This window comes from Microcaecilia unicolor, chromosome 2, assembly GCF_901765095.1.
Source record: "Microcaecilia unicolor chromosome 2, aMicUni1.1, whole genome shotgun sequence".
In the NCBI taxonomy this organism is placed as follows: domain Eukaryota; kingdom Metazoa; phylum Chordata; class Amphibia; order Gymnophiona; family Siphonopidae; genus Microcaecilia; species Microcaecilia unicolor.
In genome coordinates this window covers 440,258,255-440,281,551 of record NC_044032.1, presented here as the reverse complement: position 1 = coordinate 440,281,551, position 23,297 = coordinate 440,258,255, and the positions used below count along the sequence as shown (strand labels likewise).

At 42.0% G+C, this 23,297-nt stretch overlaps 1 protein-coding gene across 3 annotated transcripts in view; it reads right to left on the bottom strand.

Moving 5' to 3' along the window:
* LOC115462539 (zinc finger protein 883-like) overlaps positions 1-23,042 on the bottom strand; it is a 28,908-nt gene extending 5,866 nt beyond the window's left edge. Inside the window, exons 1-3 of one of the 3 annotated variants that reach the window (XM_030192531.1) lie at positions 22,877-23,042; positions 11,610-11,725; positions 1,870-1,989 (exon numbers count right to left, since the gene is read on the bottom strand). In XM_030192531.1, the coding sequence (XP_030048391.1) occupies positions 1,870-1,989; positions 11,610-11,634 (145 nt within the window). In that variant the 5' untranslated portion in view covers positions 11,635-11,725; positions 22,877-23,042. Of the gene's footprint in view, positions 1-1,869; positions 1,990-11,609; positions 11,726-20,546; positions 20,630-22,876 lie in introns of those variants that run through there. The other 2 variants (XM_030192532.1, XM_030192534.1) reach the window with 2 other exon arrangements.
* Between the last annotated feature and the right edge of the window lie 255 nt (positions 23,043-23,297).

Below are 23,297 nucleotides of genomic sequence, written 5' to 3'. Positions count from 1 at the left end.
ATTTGGTACTGAGCACCCCAGAGACCCAGGAAGCTACATGTCCTTCAACTAAAGCAATCTTGCAAAACTGTAATACATTACGCTCAGGAGGATCTCTAATGACAGATAAGGCGTCTGTGTTCAATACAATGTTTTAACCACAGCCATCTAGAAAACTGTGAACTCAGTAGACTGAGCCATGGTGTACTGGAAACCCCTTTATAGAGGGGGTTTCATTCACCTCTCCCAGCACCCCTACTCTCTCCTTCCCTCCTCCCACCTGGACACAGCTCCCAGTGCCTCCCCCTCCAGCCTCCCACCAGTGCAGCTCCTGTAGATTGTCTAGCTTTTCTTTCCAGTAGTGGCTGCAGCAGCAATTGCAGCTCTGACCTCCCTCCCTGAGTGCAGCTTCACAGATGGATCCTAACTCCTCTTTCCTTTTGCAGTTTGGGCATTCAGTCAGGGTGGCAGAATGCACAAGCATACCGATCTATAGTTTTAGGATTTTTGTTTCTTTTTTTCCCCCGTTTATATGGTCTGGATCCAGTTCCCGCATATGCACTACTATTGATCTTCTGGGGAAGGAGATGCTGGAAAGCCACAAGGGCCTGTAGCTAAGTTTTTCAATATTAGGGTGCAAATCAATTTAAACTGATATTCATTTTGCAAAAAACTTAAGAATTTATCAACTTAAATAATTTTTTTTTCATCAATTAATGAGGGAGCCTAGGTATTTAACACAAAGGCACAAAATCAGCATCCCCTTCTCACCTCCCCAATGGGCATGGCCATGCCTAAAGTGAACATATGGAAATGTGACACCTGAAGCAAAACTGGGGCTCAATGAACAGCAAGCAACAACTCATCCTCTAGAGCACTAGGGTCAAGGCTCACTTTTCTAGCCAACTGTAGAGAGATCTGTTGGCAGAAGCAAAAATAAAGGTTAATATTTTTATTTTATTCTGTATAACTTTCTACATTCTTCTGGAAGGACGCAGCTACTAAAACATTTCAGCATGTGCCAAACCACTAAATCAGTGTTTTTCACTTTAAGGCTCACATCAACCCTAAGTGTGGCTCAGATACACTCTTCCTGAAATACACAGTCTCTTCACCTTCTCTGGAGGACTGCAACCAGTGCCGTCTCTAAACCAGCTGTTCTGTGATCTTTCACTGTGTGTGGCTCTCAGCGAGTTTCAGCCACATAGTGACTGCATCTCCGCACAAGAAAAAAAAAATACTAATAAAAGTTAAAAAGTACAGGCACCACACGATGCAACAAGAAAACAGAACAGCTATGCTGAAGACATTGGCAGCAATTCTCCAGAGAAGGTGAAGGAGAGCTAGTCTGGTGGGGACAAGGATGAATACAGGATTTTGGAGGCTGACCACTAGGAAGGATAGATGGGAGCCGAGACTGGCTGGATTGGGATGGTGGTAGGGAGATGGACAGAAGGAGATTATGTTGGGGAAAAACTGTGGGGGAGGCAAGTTCCATTTTCGTTACATGAATTCCTCCGAGTGTGCAAGATCAGCTGAGTTGGCCACACCAAATGAAGAGCGGAAATTCCTCTCCGGGTTAGCATCATCATTGAAGGAGTATCCCCTTCCTTGTCCAGGGTACTGGCTGCTTTTTTGGTGACGGTCTGTTCTTTAATTAAAATGTTTATTTTTTTGCCAAAGCAGCCCCATTTGAAAAACAGTGACAACCACTACCCTAAAATTGTTAAAAGGTATTTCCATTTCCCATTTCAGTGACATACATTGGAAAGGAGTACACAAGCTCATATCACACTTTACATAGTATGGCTAGAGAAATCATTCAGCCCTTTGCCAGAAGAGGTCCACAGGACTTTGATTCCTTGCAGCCTTCCTGAACTCTCAGCTCACCTTTGTAAGTGTTTTCAGATCTTAGCCTTTCTTCCAAAACCCACTCATTCTTGAAAGGCTCTCTCTTTTTCTCTCTAAGCTTTGCCCTGATCTCAGGATCAGCAGCTGTGCTGCCCAAACCTGGAAGAAAATAAATATATTTTGCTTAAGGTTAAATTCACATTTCCTTCCTTTTTCCCTCCCTTCAAAAATGAACAGTGCTGGTGAGAAGTGCCAGATTTACAGCGCTAGAAATCAAAGACTCCGCTTTATCCACCTAATTGTGACAACATGGACAGTGGTATGCTAAAGCCATTCCTCAGGCTTCCATTCATACAACTCACAAAGAGGCTGAAACTACTCACACTGCTCACTGCTGAACAGACAAAGTTTAGGTTGTGTATCAGTAGAAATCACCTTATATTGCATTCAAAAATGTAAGTATAGCACAGACATCAACAGTGCATCTTCCTCTCCTGTTCCATAGCAGGACAAGCTTATGTCTTATCTGATAATTTATTTTCCTTTAGTCAGCTGAACGGTTCGGTCTTATCCCCTCCTGAATCTTTTAAAATTTCAATTTTTTTTCTTGTTCTTTACTTTTTAAATTCTAGATTTTTTTTGTTAAACTTTCTGAATTTTATCAATCCTGTTACTAAAAATGGAGGAAAAGTCCTCAGAGGTCCAGAGTTAAATCTGAAACAGACTGCTCACAATAGACCAAATTCTCTTTCATAGGTCAAAAACCTCCTAAATCCTTCAAAACAATTTTAATCTGAATTTCAATTTATATTTAATCATCAGGAGCAAGTCTGACCATGTAGTTAAATGCTATTAAGTGTCATTGTAATAAACTTTATATAAGCAAAACAGAGATTTTAATGATAGGATAAATGAGCACAGATCTGCTATACCGAGAAACCAGGTCAATTACCCACTAGTGGCACACTGTGCTGAATTTAAACATACTTTCAACCAATTCAATTGTTTTGTGGGTAAGCATTTGAGTGGGGGAGTTCATTCTGAAGTTCTGTTATACAAAGAGCAGTGCTGGATACAGAGACTAAAAACTTTGCAACCTAGGGGTTTAAATATCAATGTTGAATGGGAAGCACTTCTACTTACTGGAACATTATAGAATGTGGTTCCTGTGGAGTCTAAATGTTGAAGGAACGTGATTGGTTAAAAAGTGCCGTCAGTCCGATTTAAATGCTGGTGCCATTTTTTTTTTTTTTAGTATTGATTGAATCATTTGACAGAATGGTAACTGTGAGCACTAGCTGTGCTACAAAGGGAAATGTTGTTATTGATTTGATAGTTAATAGACAAAAAGTAAAAAAAAAAAAAAAAAGAGAATATAAAATATTAGAAAATTAAAAAAAAATTGAAATTTCAAAGACTGATAAGTGATACTTTACTATTTGTTTGGAGTGGCCTAATGGTTAGTGCAGCGGGCTTCGATCTTGGCAACCTGGGTTCAATTCCCACTGAAGCTCCTTGTGACCTTAAGCAAATCACTTAATCCTCCATTGCCCCAGGTACAAAGATTATGAGCCCTCTAGGGACAGAGAAAGTACTGGCATATAATATGCACAGCGGGCTACAGAAACAATTAGTAGCAGTACTGTGTGTGCACAGAAATTAGAAAAGTAAAGTACTCCTCAGTTTTACATTGTAGTTTCCCTGTTATCCCCTCCTACCAGCAGATGGAGGTAGAAGGAAAAAAAATGGTCTTTTCCAGTGAACTTACCAGTACAACCTGCTGGTGCTCAGGGAAAATCTCCAGTGTGCATCTGCCAAAGCAGCAGAAGGTTCCCTTTGTAATGCACACCCATTCCCCACCCATCACTGCAGCTGCAATCATCACTAAATGAGCTTAACACCATAGAATGGCTCTCGCTACAATGCATATCCAAGGATTGCCTCAGTATCCTCTCATTTTTTCTAAACTGTAAGGGAAAGAGCAGAGCACCCCGAGAACCCCAGGCCTTAGTCTTCTGAGGGTGGGCTTCAGAACAGTATAGCTGACCAAAGAAAAGGAAATTACCAGGTAAGACAAAATTTCACTTTCCTTGTTGACTGACTGCACCATTCTGAAGAAGTGGGATGTATCCAGGCAGAATTACTGGGCAGGGGAAGACAAAGCTCCCCTGATAACAGCTCTGCCAAAGTCCAAGCTAGCCCTGGTTAGCAGATCCAACCTGTAATGCTTCACAAAAGAATGGAGCAACAGCTGCGCCATTGCCCTACAGATCACCTTCAGGGCGACCTTCTAGGTCTCTGTTCATGAGGTTGTCTGAGCCCTTGTCAAGTAGGCTTTAAAGCCTGGAGGCACTGGCTGATTTCCACAAATATAGGCTGACTCTATGGTTGCCTTGATCCAAAGCATAATAGTGGCCTTGTAGACCACCTGGCCCTTGAGGGCCATGGAACGGAACAAAGAGATAATCGGAAAGGTGAAATTAATTTGTCTGCTCCAAGTAGCAAAGCAACGTCCTCTGGACATCTAACTTATGTACTTTCTGGTTCACATGGAATTGCAAAATCATCTTAGGCAGAAAGGAGGAAATTGCATGAATGGTCATTGAATCCTCTGAAAAGGAGAGATACATGTCCCGACAAGACAATGCCTGCAGCTCAGACTCTCTGAGCCAAAAGTGATTGCTACAAGGAAAACCATCTTGAGGGTAAGGTCCATGATTGAGGCACGCCACAACAGCTCAAAGGGAACCCCGGAGAACACACGGAGGACCAAATTCAGGTCCTAAGAAGGAACGGAGGAGGTGCACCAGAGATTGCAAATGAGCAACCCCCTTCAGAAACTGGGCCACCTCCCCATGCGTTGCTAGGGAAAGGCCCTTCTCTCTGCCCCCAAAACTGGAAAGGGCAGCTACCTGGACTTTTAATAGAATTCAGCACCAAGCCTTGATCCAGCCCCTGCTGCAGACATCAGGAATCTGTGCCTCCCAAGGAGATGGTGCCTACTCAAACACCAATTCTTGAAAACCTTCCAGACCCCCCACATAAGCCAATGTCATGGAAGGCTTCTGAGACTTAAGCAAGGTAGAGACAACTATGGGCGAAAAAACCACACCTTGCTAAAAGTCTTCTTTCAAGGGCCAAACTATAAGCCAGAAGGGCTCTGGATCCTCCATTTCCACTGGACCCTGATGAAGGTGGCCACATTCCTGGGTAAAGAAAGTGGCTTGGCTACCAACAACCACATTAGATCTGCATACCACGGCTTATGGGGCCAATCCAGAGCCACCAGAAGGAAGAGATGAGGATGGCATGCTATTCTGAGCAACAGTCGACCTATTAGAGGCCATGGAGGGAACACACAGAGGAGCTCCTCTACTGGCCACTGTTGGACCAAGGCATCTATCCTATGTGAGGCTGCCTCCCTCCAGCAGCCGAAGAAGTGTCTTGGCGTTGGAATGCATAATCATCAGGTTGAATACCAGCACACTTCACCAGTTCTGAATGAGCTGAAAGGCTTCCGCCCCAGCACTCACTCCCAGGATCCAACTGAGAGCGACTGAGAAAGTCTGCCTGAACATTGTTCTTGCCTGCAATATGCACTGCTGACAGATTGTAGATGCTTCTCTGCCCAATGGCAGAGAATCACTGCTTCCATCGCCACCACCTTGTTCCTGGTGCCGCCTTGTATGTTTATGTAGGCCACCATCATGGTGTTGTTAATCATCAAATGGAAAGCTTTACCTCAAAGCAGAGGAAGTAATTCCACTAAGAACACACATATCTTGATTGACCACGACACATCCAGTGGGGACCAAGTTCTCTGGGCCATTCTGCCCAAGCAATGAACTCCCCATCCGAGGAGGCACGCACTGGTGGAAATCAGCTAAATCCCCTAAAGGAGGGACAGAACTATCCCACTAGTCCAGACTGGCTCTTGCCTTGGCAGAGAGGGGCCTAAGGCTCTCAAAGTGGTCCCTAGACCAGAGAGCTGACTACAGAGATTGCATGTGCACTTGTGCCCAAGGCCTACTTGAGCATGCCCTGGTGATCTAGTGGCTTCTTTGGGGGCTGGAAAGAACCCCACTCTTTCTTGCCCACTGCCACTGCTCTCTGGCTGGTGCCACCGCTTCTTCAAAATGACTAAAGAGACTTCAAGTGGTAATCTCATGAGGCTGCCTCAGGAGGTCTTGGCAGCCATTTGGAAAAAACAGCTACAATGGCCCAGAGCAGCGGCAGCAGGCAGGAAAGAGTGGGGTTCTTTCCTACCCCCAAAAAGGTATTCCTGATGCTCTCCCTCATGGACGAGTACAGGGGCGGCTGAAAAATAATATGGATGGCGTGTGGGTGCAGGGAGGAGGGGGCTGTAAAAATAAAAGGTGGACGCTATGTGTGGGTGTGAGGAGGGAGGAAAGGAGGGGGGCTGTAACAAAGGTAGATGCTATGTGTGGGTGCAGGGAGTGCAGCTGTAAAAAAGGGGGATGCTTTGGATGCTGGGAGGGGGCCCAAGAAAAATATGGATGGTATTTGTGTACAGAGGGAATCTTGTTTAAGTTACGACAAAGTTGCAGAATTTGCAAATTTTGTGCACAGAATTTTGTAGAATTTGCAAATTTTGTAGGCAGAATTTTGAATTTTGTTGCGCAGAACTCTGGCAGGAGTAATATGCATCAAATGTCAAAGAATAAAGTGGCAAGAAAATTAAACTATGCAAACTTCAGCAGATATATATAGGTTTCTTAGGCAACTGAATTAACTGCAGCCAGTCCGCTCTCTTACACATCCCATTTACCCTCAGCCATCAGATCCTGTATCATGTTATGACAAAGTAAAAGTTTTAAGTCACAAACTTGGGCAAAGCACACTCAGAACATTACCATATCATAACAGCACTAACTCTCAGGACGCAAAGACCTTATGCATGAAAAGGCAGCTCTGTAAATATTACATCAGGTCCTAAAAAACCAATGCTCCACCTAATGAGAAAACAGAACAGGACTGCTACAAGATCTCCACACTAGCAGAATACTGCACCTTGGCCATTGGTACAATACAGAAATAAACCCTCAACAAATATGAAACATGGGACCACAGACCAGTAATAGAGACATGAAGGCAAAACAGTGAACTGGAAACCTCAAGAAGTCAGACTTTGCATGTACAGCAATAGTAAAGAAAAGACATTAACCTACGGATTCAATATAGTGTAACTTAAGTTGCATGCACAAATCCAGTTGTATTCTGGATTTGCGTGCGCAACATAATTAGCTAATAAGCTTATCAGTGGCAATAATTGCCAATTAACAAGCAATTATTGACACTGACAATAATTAAAATTTATGCTCACAACTGTCTAAGCTTAGTCTGTAAATTAATGCATGCCAATTCTAAGGTGCATAGCTGAAAAAGGAGCATGGAATGGGTGGGTCATTTCTAAAATCTATGCGCGTTGTTATAGATTGCACCCACTCCGCACCTAATTTAGGCATTGGCGTTTACACTACGTTTTCCTCGGCGTACTTTATAGAATATGCCTAGGTGTATTTTTCATTGCCATTTTTTTTTAGGTGCGATATATAGAATCTGGTGCTAAATGCAAGATATAAGAGACACAAATTTCCAAAAGCTCCCAAAACAGTACAAGAAAAAACACTTGAACTCTACTGATAATAATCAAGTTAACCTCAATATTAAAAATGGAAGAAAAAGGGGACCTCAGACACCAGAGGACACCATATAATTGTCACAAATTGGCTGTGGATAATTTTCACCAGCCAAAAACCTCCAATTAATATTTTTGTGTTATTTTTTAAATTATTTTGCTTTTTCCGCTTTTCCTTCAATTACTTATACAAACATTTCCAAAAACTGAAATATTCCAATTAGTAAATTCAGAATAAAATACCCTTTTCTACCTTTGTTGTCTGAGCATTTTATTTTTCTATTCATATTGGTCCGTGTATTTTCTTCTTTTCTCTGTTTTTCCTCTTTTTGCAGGATCCCGTTAGACATTTCTTCCATCTCCATGTCCACCATCCATATTCCATCTGTGCCACTATCAGCCCCGTCCAGCATCTCCATTCTGTGTCCCTGTCCTTATCCTCCTTCCACATTCAGCATCTGCCCTCTCAGTGTTCCTATCCTCCCCTTACATTCAGCCATCTTCCCTCTGTGTCTCTCTGTCTTGCCCTCTCCTGCATTTCTACCCATTTGTCCTTTCCCCCCACTCCACTGTGTCCAGCATTGCCCCTGTGTCCCCCTATCCTTTCTCCATTCAGCATTGTTCATCTGTGTCCCTTTCCCTTTGTTCTCTCCATGCCTAGCATCTCTTCTCTGTCTCCCTGTCCCTCCTAATCTGGGGCCTGTATAGCTTCCTCTCTTCTCACCCAACCCCCTCACGGTCCAGTATTGCTCCCTCTTGGGTCTCCAGTGTATCACCCACTCTCTTCCATTCCTTCAGTCTGATCTCTCTCTTTCTCCCTTCCCTTCAGCATCTCTCTCTCCCTCCCTTCTTCCCTCCAGAAGCCCAGCGTTTCTCCCCTTTCCTTCACCCCAACCAACCATTTCCAGCGACTAATTATCCCTCTCCTCCCTGCCGTCCAATGGTGCTGTTAATTTGCCTTGATTGTTGCTGGTAGCGATGCAGTGATTAAGGCGGCTGCCTTGGCCTTCCCAGCGATGCCTCCCGCCGATGTAGAACAGGAAGTTGCAGAGGAGGACAGGAAGCATTACTGGGAAGGCCAAGGCCCCGAAGCAGCTGGCAGTGATCAAGGCAAATTAGCAGCACTATTGGATGGCATGGAGGAGAGGGAGAGATGCCCAGCACCTGAAGCCAATAACAGCCTGGAACAATGCCTGGAGGTCATGAGGGGGGAGGGGGGACACCAATCGCTGCAGTGAGAGCAGGTAGGTTGTGTTCTAGCTGCTGCTGGCTTTAAAATTAGTGGAGGTCCCACTTGTGGCTGGGGAGGCTTAGCCTTACAAGCCTCTTATACAGGGCACCTATTCAGCAGTCCCAGCACAGACCCCTGGGGCACCCAACTATCTACACTTCTTCATTGAGTATACTAATCATTTAACCCTACTCTTTTCCTATATCTTTTAATCAGTTCTTAACCCACAATAGGACACTACCTCCTATCTCACGACTTTCTAATTTCCCTAGGAGTCGTTCATAAAGTACTTTCTCAAATGCCTTTTGAAAATCCAGATGCACAATATCCACTGGCTCATCTTTATCTACAAGTTTATTCACCCCTTCAAAGAAATGTAAAAGATTGGTGAGGCAACATTTCCATTGATTAAATCCATACCTATGTATATGGCCAGTGACTCTGTTCTTTATAATAGTATGTACCATTTTGCCTAGCACGGAACTCAGGCTCATTGGTGAATAATTTCCTGGATCATCTCTGGAACCTTTTTTTAAAAATTGGCATTACATTGGCCACTCTCCAATATTCCGGTATCATGCTTGATTTTAAAGATAAATTACATATTACTAACAATAGCTCTCCAAGTTAAGTTTCAGTTCTGTCAGTACTCTGGGATGTATACCATCTGGTCCAGGTAATTTGCTACTCTTTATCAAATTTGTTAAGGAGGAATTGATGGTGCTTGTGTAATAGACTCAGAGTTTGGCAGTTATTGTTAAAAGGGGCAGGCTGAGGTCAATTGGTGTTAATGCTTGCTGTCATTTCTTATTGTTTAATTTTAAATGATGAAAAGTAATCCAGGATTCCAATAGTTTATACAATCTACAATCTGTTTTGACACTATGGGCCCTGTTTACTAAGCCGCGCTGTAGGCGCACTAGTGTTTTTTAGCCTGCGCTAATGCTAGACACACCCATATATTCCTATGTGTGTCTAGCGTTAGCGTGCACTAATTTTTAGCACTTACTAAAAATGCTAGCACACTACTACTACTACTATTTATCATTTCTATAGCGCTACAAGGCATACACAGCGCTGTACACCATACACAAAAAGACAGCACCTCAGTAAAACAGGGCCCTATATCCGCACACTGAATTGCTGGCAATCATACTGTGATGTCATCTGCGTAACTAAAAACTATAGCCAGAACTATTTAAACAAAGCCCAAAGAGCTCATCAACACATTAAACAGTAATGGAGACTGAGGGGATGCCCCTGCGGGACCCCACAGACTGTTTTCCAATAAATAAAGTATTATTAAATTTTACACTACGAGAGCGAGACACTTAACAACTTTTAAGCCAGTCTAAAACTTTTCCTCCAATTCCAAATTAATCTAGAATAAAAATCAGTATATCATGGTCTACCAAGTTGAAGGCACAGGACATATCAAATTGTAGTACGATTACCCTGTGTACTAGACTCAGCACGGATTTTCCCTCTTCTCATAACATTCCCACTACAGTTTCCATGCTGAAATGTCTACGGAAATCAGACTGGGAATAATGTAGTAAATCAAATCTCTCCAAATACAACTGTAACTGAGAAGTCACTATACCCTTCATAATCGTGTGGATGCCACCGGTCTGTAATTAGAAACATCATGCAACCTCAATTTTGGATTTTTTAGAATGGGGGTTAGAATAATTCTGCTCCTCCCGAGGAGGAAACATTCCATGGTCAAGCATATTTGAGATCCAAATCTTCTATATAAATTCACCAAAAAGGGGTAAGGGGCAGCCCTCAACAAGTAATTCTGTGGCAGGCAACAGGACCCAATGAATGGAAGACAGATAGGCACCACTTAAGGAACAAGGAGGCACCGTGTGAGCAGGTAGACATGAGTGGCAGTCAACCTGAGCCAATCAGCCTGCTGCATGCTCCTGCTGAGGAGGGATCAGTACATGACAGCTGCAAGAGACCCACCAAGCATAGGGGAAAAGCAGCAGAATGGATCTGGACTGGTTGTACAACCATAATTTTATTGACTGTCTGAAGTCATTGGTGAAGGGATTAGACTTGCTTTGGAGACCCTCTGACCAGAAAGCAGCTGGGCGGGCCTACAAGGTATGAGATGCTTTATGGTGAGGGAAAGGGAGTTGAAAAGCCTGCAATGTTGGAGAATGGCCTTAGGGGATCAGCGACAGATCAAGGGCTTAGGGTTGCAAGATAGCGGCAGGGAGACATATGGGGGCAGGGAAAGAGGCAGTAGAGGGAAGAGGAAGGAGACAAAGTGGTTGCAAAGAAATGGAGAACTCCCCCACCACATACATATAATCTCTAGTTATATGCATATACATAGCTAAATCCACACTGTCACACAAATGCACCCATCCACTTATTTACAGAACAATAAGATACATAGACCCAAACTACTGATTTATAGACACTTCCCTATCCACAGCCCCCACTTATAGCTTGCATCCATGCATTCTACTTACACCCCCTCAGCCATGAACAAGTTCACATAATCAGCTATTACAAAGTTTGAAAATACTCACCCACCACTCAAACATTCCAGACCCAGTTGCTCACTTTCAAAACACACCCTTACTGTTCTAATAAATCTATTAATCCTGTGGAAAAACAAGAGTATTTACATTTGTATAATTCTGGATTTTCTTGTTACACAATTCCCTGAGGTATGATCCTTGCAAGTGGCATCATTGGGTGCAATGCTGTTTTACCAACTGCTACCAGGGGGGTGGGTGGATTCTTTATTGGCCAGCACCCATAGTTTACAAAGCTAGATAACACAGACGAATGAAGACAGGAGGACTTAGGCTATGAGGACAGATCAGACAATCTTAAGGACATGAAATAAGATTCAAAGCTAGTCCTTACACAGTGACTTTTCCATTTTAATCATTTTCCTTCATTGTGCCTTTCCAAAGTGTCTTCTAGAAGCTTCTGCTCCTCTTCAGAGACTGGACTGTAGCATCACTGGATACATGCAGCACCTAAAACACATAGCACAGACTTAGAACCATCATCTAAGCCATAATTAGTTTTTGGGGTGGGGCTATAATTCCACCCTCAACAAAAATGTAGTATATACAATAGCCTGAGTGACAATGTGTATGGAGCACTGCCAGCTTACTCACACTAGAAATTCCCCCTCCTCTCCTCATAAGTGGGTACCCTTTCTCCTTTTGGCACACAAATTCTACACCTGCTTCCTTTGGTACCCAGCAACTTACTTAAGAGGCAGATAAGGCGACAGACTGGTACAGCAGGGGAAACATAACTGAAAGGTGATTTCTACACTGGCAGAACCCAGTATCATTCTTAGATGACTTGTTTGCTTAGATTCACAATACTGAGTTTATCAGCAATTCATTCTGGTGCTCATTCTGGGACAAATATAAATAACTGCATTGTACTGTATATCCTTTTGGAAAGTAATTCAACCATCACTCCATAGTGCGTCCGCACCTGAGTATTGCATTCCATTCTGGTCGCTGTATCTCAAAAAAGATGTAGAGGAATTAGAAAAGGTTCAACGAACAGCAACCAAAATGATAAAGGCTGAAGAGGTTAGGGCTCTTCAGCCTGGAAAAGAGATGGATGAGGGGAAGATATGATTGAGGTCTACAAAATCCTGAGTGGTGTAGAACGAGTAGAAGTAAATCGATTTTTTTACTCATTCCAAAAGTACAAAGACTAGGGGACACTCAAGGAAGTTACATGGAAATACATTAAAAAAACAAATAGGAGGAAATATTTTTTCACTCAACGGACAGTTAAGCTATGGAACTCTTTGCCGGAGGATGTGGTAACAGCAGTTAGTGTATCTGGGTTTAAAAAAGGTTTGAACAAATTGCTGGAGGAAAAGTCCATAGTCTGCTATTGAGACAGACATGGAAAGCAACTGCTTGCCCTGGGATTTGTATAATGGAGTGTTTCCACGATTTGGGTTTCTGCCAGGTACTGGTGACCTGGACTGACCACTGTCTGGAAAACAGGATACTGGGCTAGATGGACCATTGGTCTGACTGAGTATGGCTACTCAAGCAAGCCAAACCACCACAAGGGTGGAGGTACACAAATTCCTATGAAAAGTAGAATCTGAGGAAAGGGGGAGTAGGAGGAGTAGGCTCTTGAACAACACCAGTAGGCGACGTAGATAGGAATAATCTCTTTATTTAAATATACACTCGACTCAACACAGCCGTGTTTCGGCGCTACAGACGCCTTCTTCAGGAGTGATAAAGGTGTTGTATATTACCAATCAAAGAAGGATGACATCTTGTGATATATAAATATACGAATATTAAGCTCAAAGAGAATGAAAGCAAGGCTTCTGCTACAATTGTAATCCACTGCCGATGCAGGAAAAAAGCTCAGCGTATTCAATTGCACTTCTGTGAAGTCAAAAGAGTATGGCTACTATTATGTTCATATAACTGTTAATATAAACGTTAAAAATAAAAGGAATACATTTGCATCATCAAATCACATCAAAGACATCTTTGACAAGGAAAACATACGTTCCATACAAGTACATAAAAGAAAAATAAAAACCCTAACAAAATCAAGAATTTATGCACATTAGCCCACAAAAAAAATGGAGAGCTAAGAAATGCAATACCAGTGGTAGTTGGTTACTTAATTTTTAAAAAAGAAAAGACAACCTTATCCATTACATTATGCCCAGCTTACCTAGAAATTCTACAAGCATGCACTTAAAGCCCCTTTAGCTTCCAAACATACTGCAGTTGAGATGGTTTATAAAATTATTTGTTTCCAACAGAATTCATTAAAACCTCACTTTTTGTTTATGGAGACTTTAGTTACATTTTCCCCAGAGATGGTGACAAATTAGGCACATGCTTACAGTTTAATTGTTTAGGAAAGGCTCTCTCAGATGATAATTTAGTTGCTCCCTATAGCAAATTTTTGCCCTGGTAAGTCAACTGGTGTCAGGTTCTCAAGAATAAGTCTGGAATCGTGAGCCCTTGGGCTACTGACGGGGAGTGGCAGCAGCAGGCAAAACCCACCAAACTAGATCTGGACAGGATACAGGAACTAGCGTGACTGGACAATACTTCACCTGCGCTTGACCGCCGTTCCCTAGGGGTTGAGCCCCTAGGTGCAGGCAGCCGGCAGGACTTACTAGATGGAGTGGATCAAGACAAACTTGAGTAGACAGGGTACAGGATATAGGGTCTCAAACAGGCAGGAACCAAACACAAGCTTGGCTAGAACAGGGTACAAGGTACAGGGTCTTAAATAGGCAGGAACCAAACACAAGATTCACAACCAGAAGGGAAAGGAGACAGGGAAGGAGCAATCAGGACTGGATTCAAGACAGGAGTCAGGAGACTCAAACAGGCAAGGAATACAGACTACTACTACTACTATTTAGCATTTCTATAGCGCTACAAGGCATACGCAGCGCTGCACAAACATAGAAGAAAGACAGTCCCTGCTCAAAGAGCTTACAATCTAATAGACAAAAAATAAAGTAAGCAAATCAAATCAATTAATGTGAACGGGAAGGAAGAGAGGAGGGTAGGTGGAGGCGAGTGGTTACGAGTCAAAAGCAATGTTAAAAAGGTGGGCTTTCAGTCTAGATTTAAAGGTGGCCAAGGATGGGGCAAGATGTAGGGGCTCAGGAAGTTTATTCCAGGCGTAGGGTGCAGCGAGACAGAAGGCGCGAAGTCTGGAGTTGGCAGTAGTGGAGAAGGGAACAGATAAGAAGACTAGGGACACTAAGAAACAAGGCTAAGCAAGACAAGGCAGAAGTGCACTAAGCACAAACACCAACCTGGACCTTTGGCGTTGCAAAGGCAAAGCAGAAAGTTTCCAGGTGGCTAATAAGCTCATCAGCAGCTGAGGCTCAGCTGCAGCAATCTCAAGACAACTAAGGGTGAAGTTAGCTGCCAAACTTCCAAGCAAGACTGGAGGGCTACAATATCTGGACTGGACCGAAAAGAGAGTCTGGAAAGTCTATGGCAGCCACAGGTTCTGGTCACCAGAGGGCAAGAGGAGCACAAACCAAGAAAATAGTCACAAACGTGACAACTGGTAAGTAATTTTTCCCACATATCCTTCTTCTCCCAACAATGGCCCTCTGCAAGATTGTTTGGACAAAGACTCTATTTGGCTCTCTGCATGTAGACTAGTTCTTAACACTCATAAAACTGTTGCTTGCTAGTTTATGGGTGGCCTTTCTGCCCCATCTTTCCCTTTAAATCTTTTCAGAAGTCCTGTTTCCCTGGTAGAGTTGTTCCGTTATTTAGGTGTCACACTTGACTCATTTCTTTCTTTCATTTATTTATTTGGGTTTATTTACCGCCATTTTGAAGGAATTCACTCAAGGAGGTGTATCAAACATGAGCAATAGACAATTACCCCTAAGATCTGTGGTCTTTGTAAAACAGGTTTCTTGTCAACTCCATTGTATCAGGAAGCATTTAGATCATACCTCTTTTCATTCACTTATTCTATCCCTCCTTGTCTCAAGATTGGACTACTGTAATGTTTATTTGGGAATTAGTCGTTTTAACCTTAAGAATCTCCAGTCACTCCAAAACACCGCTATCCGTCTTCTGTCACACCCATAGGTTTGATCACATTATCCCCCTACTGAAGGCACATTGCTGGTGTGTGTTATTTTCAAGCTCCTCACTTTGACTTTCGAGATTTTTAAGATAGCTGTCCCTCCTTACTTATTGAATCTCAATTCCCTATTCCCCAGCTCGTTTACTTTGCTCTCATTTTCTCCAGTCCTAGACATGCACAATTTGAATCAACCACGCACTGTGCTTTTTATTTTGTCTCCCCTTCCTTATGGAATTCCCATCCCCTCCCTATTCAATCTGAGCAATCTTTTACAACGTTTAGACTTTTATTGAAGACTTGGCTCTTTAAGAAGGCCTTTTCTTTAAATTAGGTTGGAGTGGCTGTTCCCTGTTGCCCTTAAGGTTTGTTCCTTTTTCCTTTCCTTATCCTGGCTTGCCCTTCCTCACCCTTTTCCCCATGTTAACTCTTAGGTATGTACGAGTATGATATCACTGTGCACTCTTTCCTGTCACAATTTGTAGTTACTCTCTGATTATCTCTTTTTATTTTTAATTTAGTAAACCAGTTAGGTATGGCGGTATATCCAGAACAAATAAACCTTAACAGAGTAGGGGGGGGGGGGGGGGGAACCAGAAGTACTACTTCCCGCAGAATCTGTCTATATTCCTCCCCTCCCCCCATTATGTCTTTACCATGAGAACCATACTGGGCCTCAGTTGTGGGAATTACTGTACATAATGCATTGAGAGTGATGTAAAAAGTTTTGCCTTCCCCTCTGATTTCCTCTATTATAGTATAATGTCACAAGGAATGCTTTCTGATCAGACACTGTGTCTGAAGACTTCATTTTATTATTATTATTTATTGGGATTTATTAACCAGTTTTATGACTAGATTCAGCCAAGGTAGTGTACTGCAGGTACAGCTTTACATAAAAACTATTTTGTTAACTACATAATAGTAAAATTATCATAACTTAATTTAGAAATGTATATCCTGTTATGTCTCTCAGTTCCTACTGGAGTATAATCCTAAGAAGTTGGAAATTACCAGGAGTTACACATTGGAAAATAATAATACAATCATAATTCTACTGCAACCATCTATGCCATAATCAAACATTATTAGCTTTTTGTGCCCAGCTATATCATTTTGACATTCTATCTAAACAGTTTATAATTTGGCGAAGCTAAGAAGATAGATCTCCATTCCAAATTTTGCAGCCTGAAAAGTCAATAATTTCTCAAACAATTTAACCTCCTTATACCTCCAGATGTTGGAAAAAGGAAGAAATTAGGCTTCCTGGATGACTTAGATGGATTAGTAAATAAAAAAAGTGGTCATACCAAAAAATAGGGGGCTGTTTCATTTAAGATTTTAAATAAGAAGCATGCCAGTTTAAATAAAATCCTTGCCTCTATTGGAAGCCAATGTAGTTTGGTGCAAAACTAGGAGGCCCTATCACGCCTTTTTCAAAGAAAAAAAAAGTCTTATTGCTATGTTTTAAATGGACTGGAGCTTTTTCAAAGTATATTTAAGGGCTCCTAAATAAATTATATTGCAATAATCTAACTGGCTTAAAAAATAAGGCCTGCACTAATAAACAAAACTGATTTTCTTTAATGAATTTACATACTGAATGAAGTTTTCTCAATAATAAAAAAAGATTTCTTGATTAGGAAATTAATCTGATGTTCTAATGATAAGGTACTGCCTACGTAAATTCCCAATATTTGTATAACTGATGAAAGCTTAAATACTGATTGATAAATAATAATTGAAGAAGTTAGGATCTGGATGATTCAAGATATAGAAATCTAGTCGTCTTGGTATTCAGTTTATGTGCAATTTTCCACCAAATGACATTTTTAATAGTTAAGGTCTCTGACTGAATAGAATGTGTAAAAGGGAATCAGAACGGTAATATCTGTAACTATAGAATAAAACACCATGATCCTGACATGTTAATCCCATGAAATGCACAAATACGTTAAACAATATAGGTGACAAAGGTGAAAGACAGCCGCTTGACATCTTAACTCTGTACGAGTGCTTAGTAAGAAATCCATAAAACCAATTATAGAACTGACTTGCTATCCTTACAACCTCAAGAGTGCGTAATAAGATGTCATGATCTACAAGACCAAGTGCATTTGAGAGATCAAATTGAAGGATAATAGCTGTTTTACCTTCACTAAGAATTCAATGTGCTTGATCTTATAGTACTGAAATGGTTGTATGCTTCCCTTTAGAAGATCTAGAACCTGATTGACATGTGTGTTTGTGCGTGTATATATATATATATATATATATATATATATATATATATATATATATATCAAGATAAATCAGCAAGTTCAAACTGTATCTAGTCCCTGTAATAATTTTACAAAGAAAGACACTATTGGTCTATTGTTAAATCATGTGCTTCTTTTGTCTTCTTCAAAATTGGAGTCACAATAATTTCCCAATATTTTGATGGAAAAATATCATGAGATAATACAAGTTGTAACCAATTGAAAAACTGATAAATCAATAAGGTAAAATTGGATATGGCAAACTGAATCCTAATACAGTATCAGAAATATACACAGCAGAGTAAATCATATCAGAAAAATAGCAGAATACAAATGATATCATTCTAGGCAGCATAGAAGAACATTCATTTAACAGATATGATAATCACGATATCAGCACAATACAAATGAAACACCTAAATGGGCAATATTAGAACACATACAATGTTCATGATGTTTTCACAAATACAATGAAAGATCTTAATAGGCAGCTAAGGGGGCTAGCACAGCTGAGACATACAGATGGACACGATGAGTAGGACAACTTCATTTGGATAAAATGGTTGGAGTAGCCTACTGGTTGGAGCAACAGACAAAGTCAAGGGAGACCAAATCTCAGTGCTGCTCTTTTTGGTTTGGGAAGTCACTTTGGCCTGGATTCAGTAAATGCGCCCAAATTTGGGTGCTGGAAAAAATTGCCACAGAGCGCTATTCTATAAAGGGCACTCGGAGTATAAAGAATAGCACTTAGAACCAATTCCTATATCCAAAGTTTGGTGCTGGTATTACACCCACTGAAATGTGGTGTAAATGCCGGAGCCCAATTCTCAGTATTTGGGCATGGGAATGGCATTATACTATAACTGTATGTAAATTTTTAGAATGCCCCTATCACTCCCCCTTTTGAGTTGCACTAGGGGACTTAGTTGTGCAGATTTATAGAAGAGCACACAGGAAGATGTGTGCACACTACCTAATACCAACTAACTGCAATAATTGATTAGCTAACAACACATTAACTAGGAATATACTGATTTAACAATTAATTTTTATGTGCATCTTCAATCTGCAGGCAAATAGAATCCGGGGATTAACCCTCCATTGCCTCAAGTACAAACAAATTGTGAGCTTTCTGGGGACAAGGAAATACCTAGTGGATGCGAATATAACTAATCTTTGACTATCACTTAAAAAGATGTGAGCTAAATTCAAAATAAAAAATTAAGTAGATAGGTGGCTAAATTGAAGGCAAATTATATGTACAGTTGAATAAGGTATGAAGAATTGGTCTCAGTTACAGATGCAGAGTGAAGTAGAGGTATTCTTAAGTTAGGAATACAGCAAGTCATTTCTGGTGGGGGGGGGGGGGGGGGGGGGAGGGTGGAGAAGAAGGGTATTTCAAGCTAGCAGACAACTGCAAATTTCTAGAGGGAGTGGTTCTTTCTTCATATTTCCATGGAACTCCCACCCCAGAACCCCTACTGCCCAGCCCTGAACATGGTCCTTGGGCTAAATATTTGTGCACAGTTGATGGAGATAAATAACTCATGTTTTGCAGACCACTGAACAGCTTTTCCAATAGAATGGACTTTCAGGGAGTCTTTTTCTAAGCTGTGGTAGTGTTTTTAGCGTGTGCTAAAAATGCTACCGTAGCTTAGTAAAAGACTCCCTCACTCATTTTCAATCATAGGTAAGTTGCTTATCAAAAAACATAAAAAGCTGATAAGCAGTCAAACTGTAATTTTGCTCCCCAGCAGACTCTCCAGAGTGACAGTACAGTTAAACTCAAAATGTATAGAAATTATGTACAACAACTTAACATTGGGGCTCATTTTCAAAGCACGTCTCCCAGTCAACCAAGTTAGCAACATAAGAACATGAATGTTGCCATATTGGGACAGAAAGAAGGTCCATCAAGCCTAGTATCCTGTTTCCAACAGTGGCCAATCCAGGTCACAAGTACCTGACAAGATCCCAAAAGAGTAAAACAATTTTTGCGCTGCTTATCCTAGAAATAAACAGTGCATTTTCACAAGTCCAAGTGGAGGAGTAGCCTAGTGGTTAGTGCAGCAGACTTTGATACTAGGGAACTGGGTTCAATTCCCACTGTAGCTCTTTGTGACTCTGGGCAAGTCACTTAACTCTCCATTGCCCCAGGTACAAATAAGTACCTCTATATACTATGTAAACTGCTTTGAAAGGTGGTATATCAAGTCCCCTTAATAATGACTTTTGGTCTTTTCTTTTAGGAAATTATCCAATCCTTTTTTAAACCCTAATTGCTTTTACACATTCTCTGGCAACAAATACCAGGGATATGACACAGATAAATGAATGGAATAGACTAGTTTAATAAATAGCTATTTACCCTTTCAAAAAGCTGTAGGACTTGGGGACACACCATAAAACTAGCTGCAAATTTAAGACAAAGTTAAAAGTATATTTTCAGTCAATGCACAATTAAGCTATGGAATTTGTTGCTGGAGGATGTGGTTGTAGTTAATATAGCTGAGTTTAAGAAAAGGTTTAGACAAATATCTGGAGAACATTCTATTAACTATTAGCCACTTACTTCTGGGAAGTGGCAACAGGGATGCTATTTTCAAGTAACCCAGATATACCCAGCATGGCATTTTTTTATGTTATTATCTACCCCCTACCTGTTGTAACTAACTAATCTTGACCAAGGGCATCAAACAAGTAGAAGCAGACATTTCTATATTTATAGATCTCCTTCCTGTTTCACAAGTAGTGAGACAAGCGACTGTCCTCTCCGTTTTTGCTGCAGTAGATTTTCTCCTCACCAACTCTTTGTTTTGTTTTTGTTTGTTTTTAGGGCCTAGCACATTTTTTTAGGGCTTTTAGCCTCAACTGGTCTGGAACCAAAACTGAGATCATGGGCCATGAGTGTTCACTCACAACTACCCAGAGAGATGTCTTCCACCTCCTAACTCACTTTAGTTCAGTCATTGCAGGGATAGTCCTCAGCCAGGGCTCATGTAGCAGGGCTTCTTCCAGAACCCAACATCATGAAACCTGAATCCAGCCACTAGGGGTCACCACTGTGTGATGATCATTGTTCCTTTGTCCCCAGGGGCTGTGAGCACCATATCCACAGTATTCTAAGCTCCAGTTGACCTGGGGAACCGAAGAGCAGAGCCAGAAATCAAACCTAGGTTGCCTTCACATGGGAATACACAGTACTGCCACTGGATCAGCTCTCCATTGTTGGAAGGAGCAAGAGACAGATGGTCCTGTCCAGCTCCAATTCTCTGCTTCATTAGACGGTCAGTGAAGAGGCAAACCCAACTCCTTCCTGCTGCAGCAGTCAGGCAAGGAAAATGTAGTTTCACTTGGCCCTGGCTTTTCCTTCCTTCTTGGGTGGGAAGGAAGGAGCAGACAGAACAGTTTTTTCTGATGCTTCCAAGCTTTAGTGGTTGATTCTTTCAGTGCTATCTGTGTCTTTGCCTCCTCCCTGTCTGTCCAATCTTGTACTGCCCTTCCAGGTCAAGAACCATTACAGAAATTGTAATATTAGTCATTTATATAAGTTAAGAAAAATAGTGCACATGGCTTCTGGCAAGGCCATTTTATTATTATTATTATTTTTTTTTTATATAGATACAAACATGTCATCAGAAAAGGACTTCTTGGTCCATTCAGTCTGCTATGTCTATATAGACTGTCCCAATAATAATGTCTCACACAAAACCCATCATTGGAACAGACCTGAAAATGATGTTCCTTATATAACGCACGCCACAGTAACTATCCTATATAATAATTCTCACCTCCAACAGGTTGTGCTTGGGACCGTGCCTGCCGGAAGTGGTCTGCTAGGCAGGCAGGCACGCATGACATCAGTGACAGACAATTTGGCAAAACAAAACAATCTGAGTGCTGGCCATTAGGACACAGGGTTGATAGGAGAGTTTTAAAAGACTGAAGGAACCGAAAGTGTTAAATGGGGGGAGGGGGGAGTTCTGAATGACTGAAAGACATGAACATTCGGGAAAGGAAAACAATCTGAATGCTGGCCATTAGGACACAGGGTACATAGGAGAGTTTTAAAAGACTAAAGGAAACGAAAGCGTTAAACTGGAGAAGGGGGGGGGGGGAGGTGTGAATGACTGAAAGACATGCAAATTTGGGACAGGAAAACAATCTCAATGCTGGCCATTACCACACAGGGTACATAGGAGAGTTTTAAAAGACTGAAGGAACCAAAAGTGTTCAGGGGGGGGGGGGGGGGGGGAAGTTCTGAATGAATGAAAGAAATGAAAATTTACGAGAGGAAAACAATCTGAATGCCGGACATTTGTACACAGTGTAGATAGGACACTTTTTTTTTTTTTAAATGAAGGACGTGAAAGTATTACATCTTGGGGGATGGGTGAGGAGGAAAGCGGTGGGGTATCCGGATACTGGGCGTTAGGGCCACGGGGGTACATAGACTTTTGAAAGCCTTAAGGAACCAAAGTGTGGGAGGGCGGAGGAAAAGGAGGGGAGGGAACAGGGTGAGGGGCATTAGGAACTGGGGAGGGGGCCCTGTCACACACTCTCATTCTCACACACACACTGTCACACAGACAGTCTCACTCTGTCACACACCCGCACATTCACTCTGGCTCTCTCTCTCAAACATACACACTCCCAGGAAAACCTTGCTAGCGCCCGTTTCATTCGTTCCAGAAACGGGCCTTTTTTACTAGTTGCCTATAATCTCCATTAACAGGCAAAAATTGAAAGTATAAAGGTCTACCAGTTAGTTCCTGAGCGGACATCAATCAGCGGGCAGTTCTCATCCTGTCTGCTCACTAAAGACACATCCTGAACCTACTATGCCACGTCTACTCTACAGAAAACAAAACAAACAGCAGTTCTCACCTTTACTAGTAACCTGATCAGCCATGGCCCAAGTTTCATGGTAGACAAAAGTGCCACAATCCAAAAAATCCTTACGTTAAGGACCTTAACCTGTGCAATTTAATACCTGTACGGACTAAAGACTGCAGCGTCTAGTCTGCATGTCACAGCCACCTCCTTAACTATTACCCTTCCCTGTTACTCTAAACCCAGCAGGTAATGCAAAATTCAAATTCTATGCAAAATTCAAATTCTCACCTTTAAGATACGAATTCACCAGCAAAAACAAACAAACAAAAAGGCACGCCTTGCTTATACCGGAGGGGTGATAGGAGTGAGAGAATACTTTTGCACACATTTGCAATAGCCCCATGGAGAATGAAAAGCTCCTTCTATCCTCCCTATCCCGGCTTAGTCTACCTTCAGAAGCTTTGTTGCTTCTCTCCTATCCGGACAGAAAGCTCCTCCGGCATATTCCATCTCTTCGCCTTTTGCATGATGCAGCTATAGAGTAGGGTGGAAGGCCGCCCCCCTTCCTCCGGGACTGACAGTGACAGTCTGTGCAGCGGCTAGGCCGGCTCCCCTCCCCCAACGCTCTCTCTCCCGGAAGAGGAAACCCTTTGTTCTCCCCTCTGCTCTCTCCACTGAGGTGTCCCGTGCCGGCACTTCCTCCAGGGACCGACCAATCGCCGAGCTGTGTTTGTGGGCCGCCCCGCCTCCCTCTCTCTCTGACAGTTCGCCAGAGGCAGGGGGCGGGGCGAAACTGCTCCCTCTCTGTCTCAGTCGCATCCGCCTCTTACGTGCTTAGAGGAGCTCGCATTTAGATAAGTTCATTCATTGG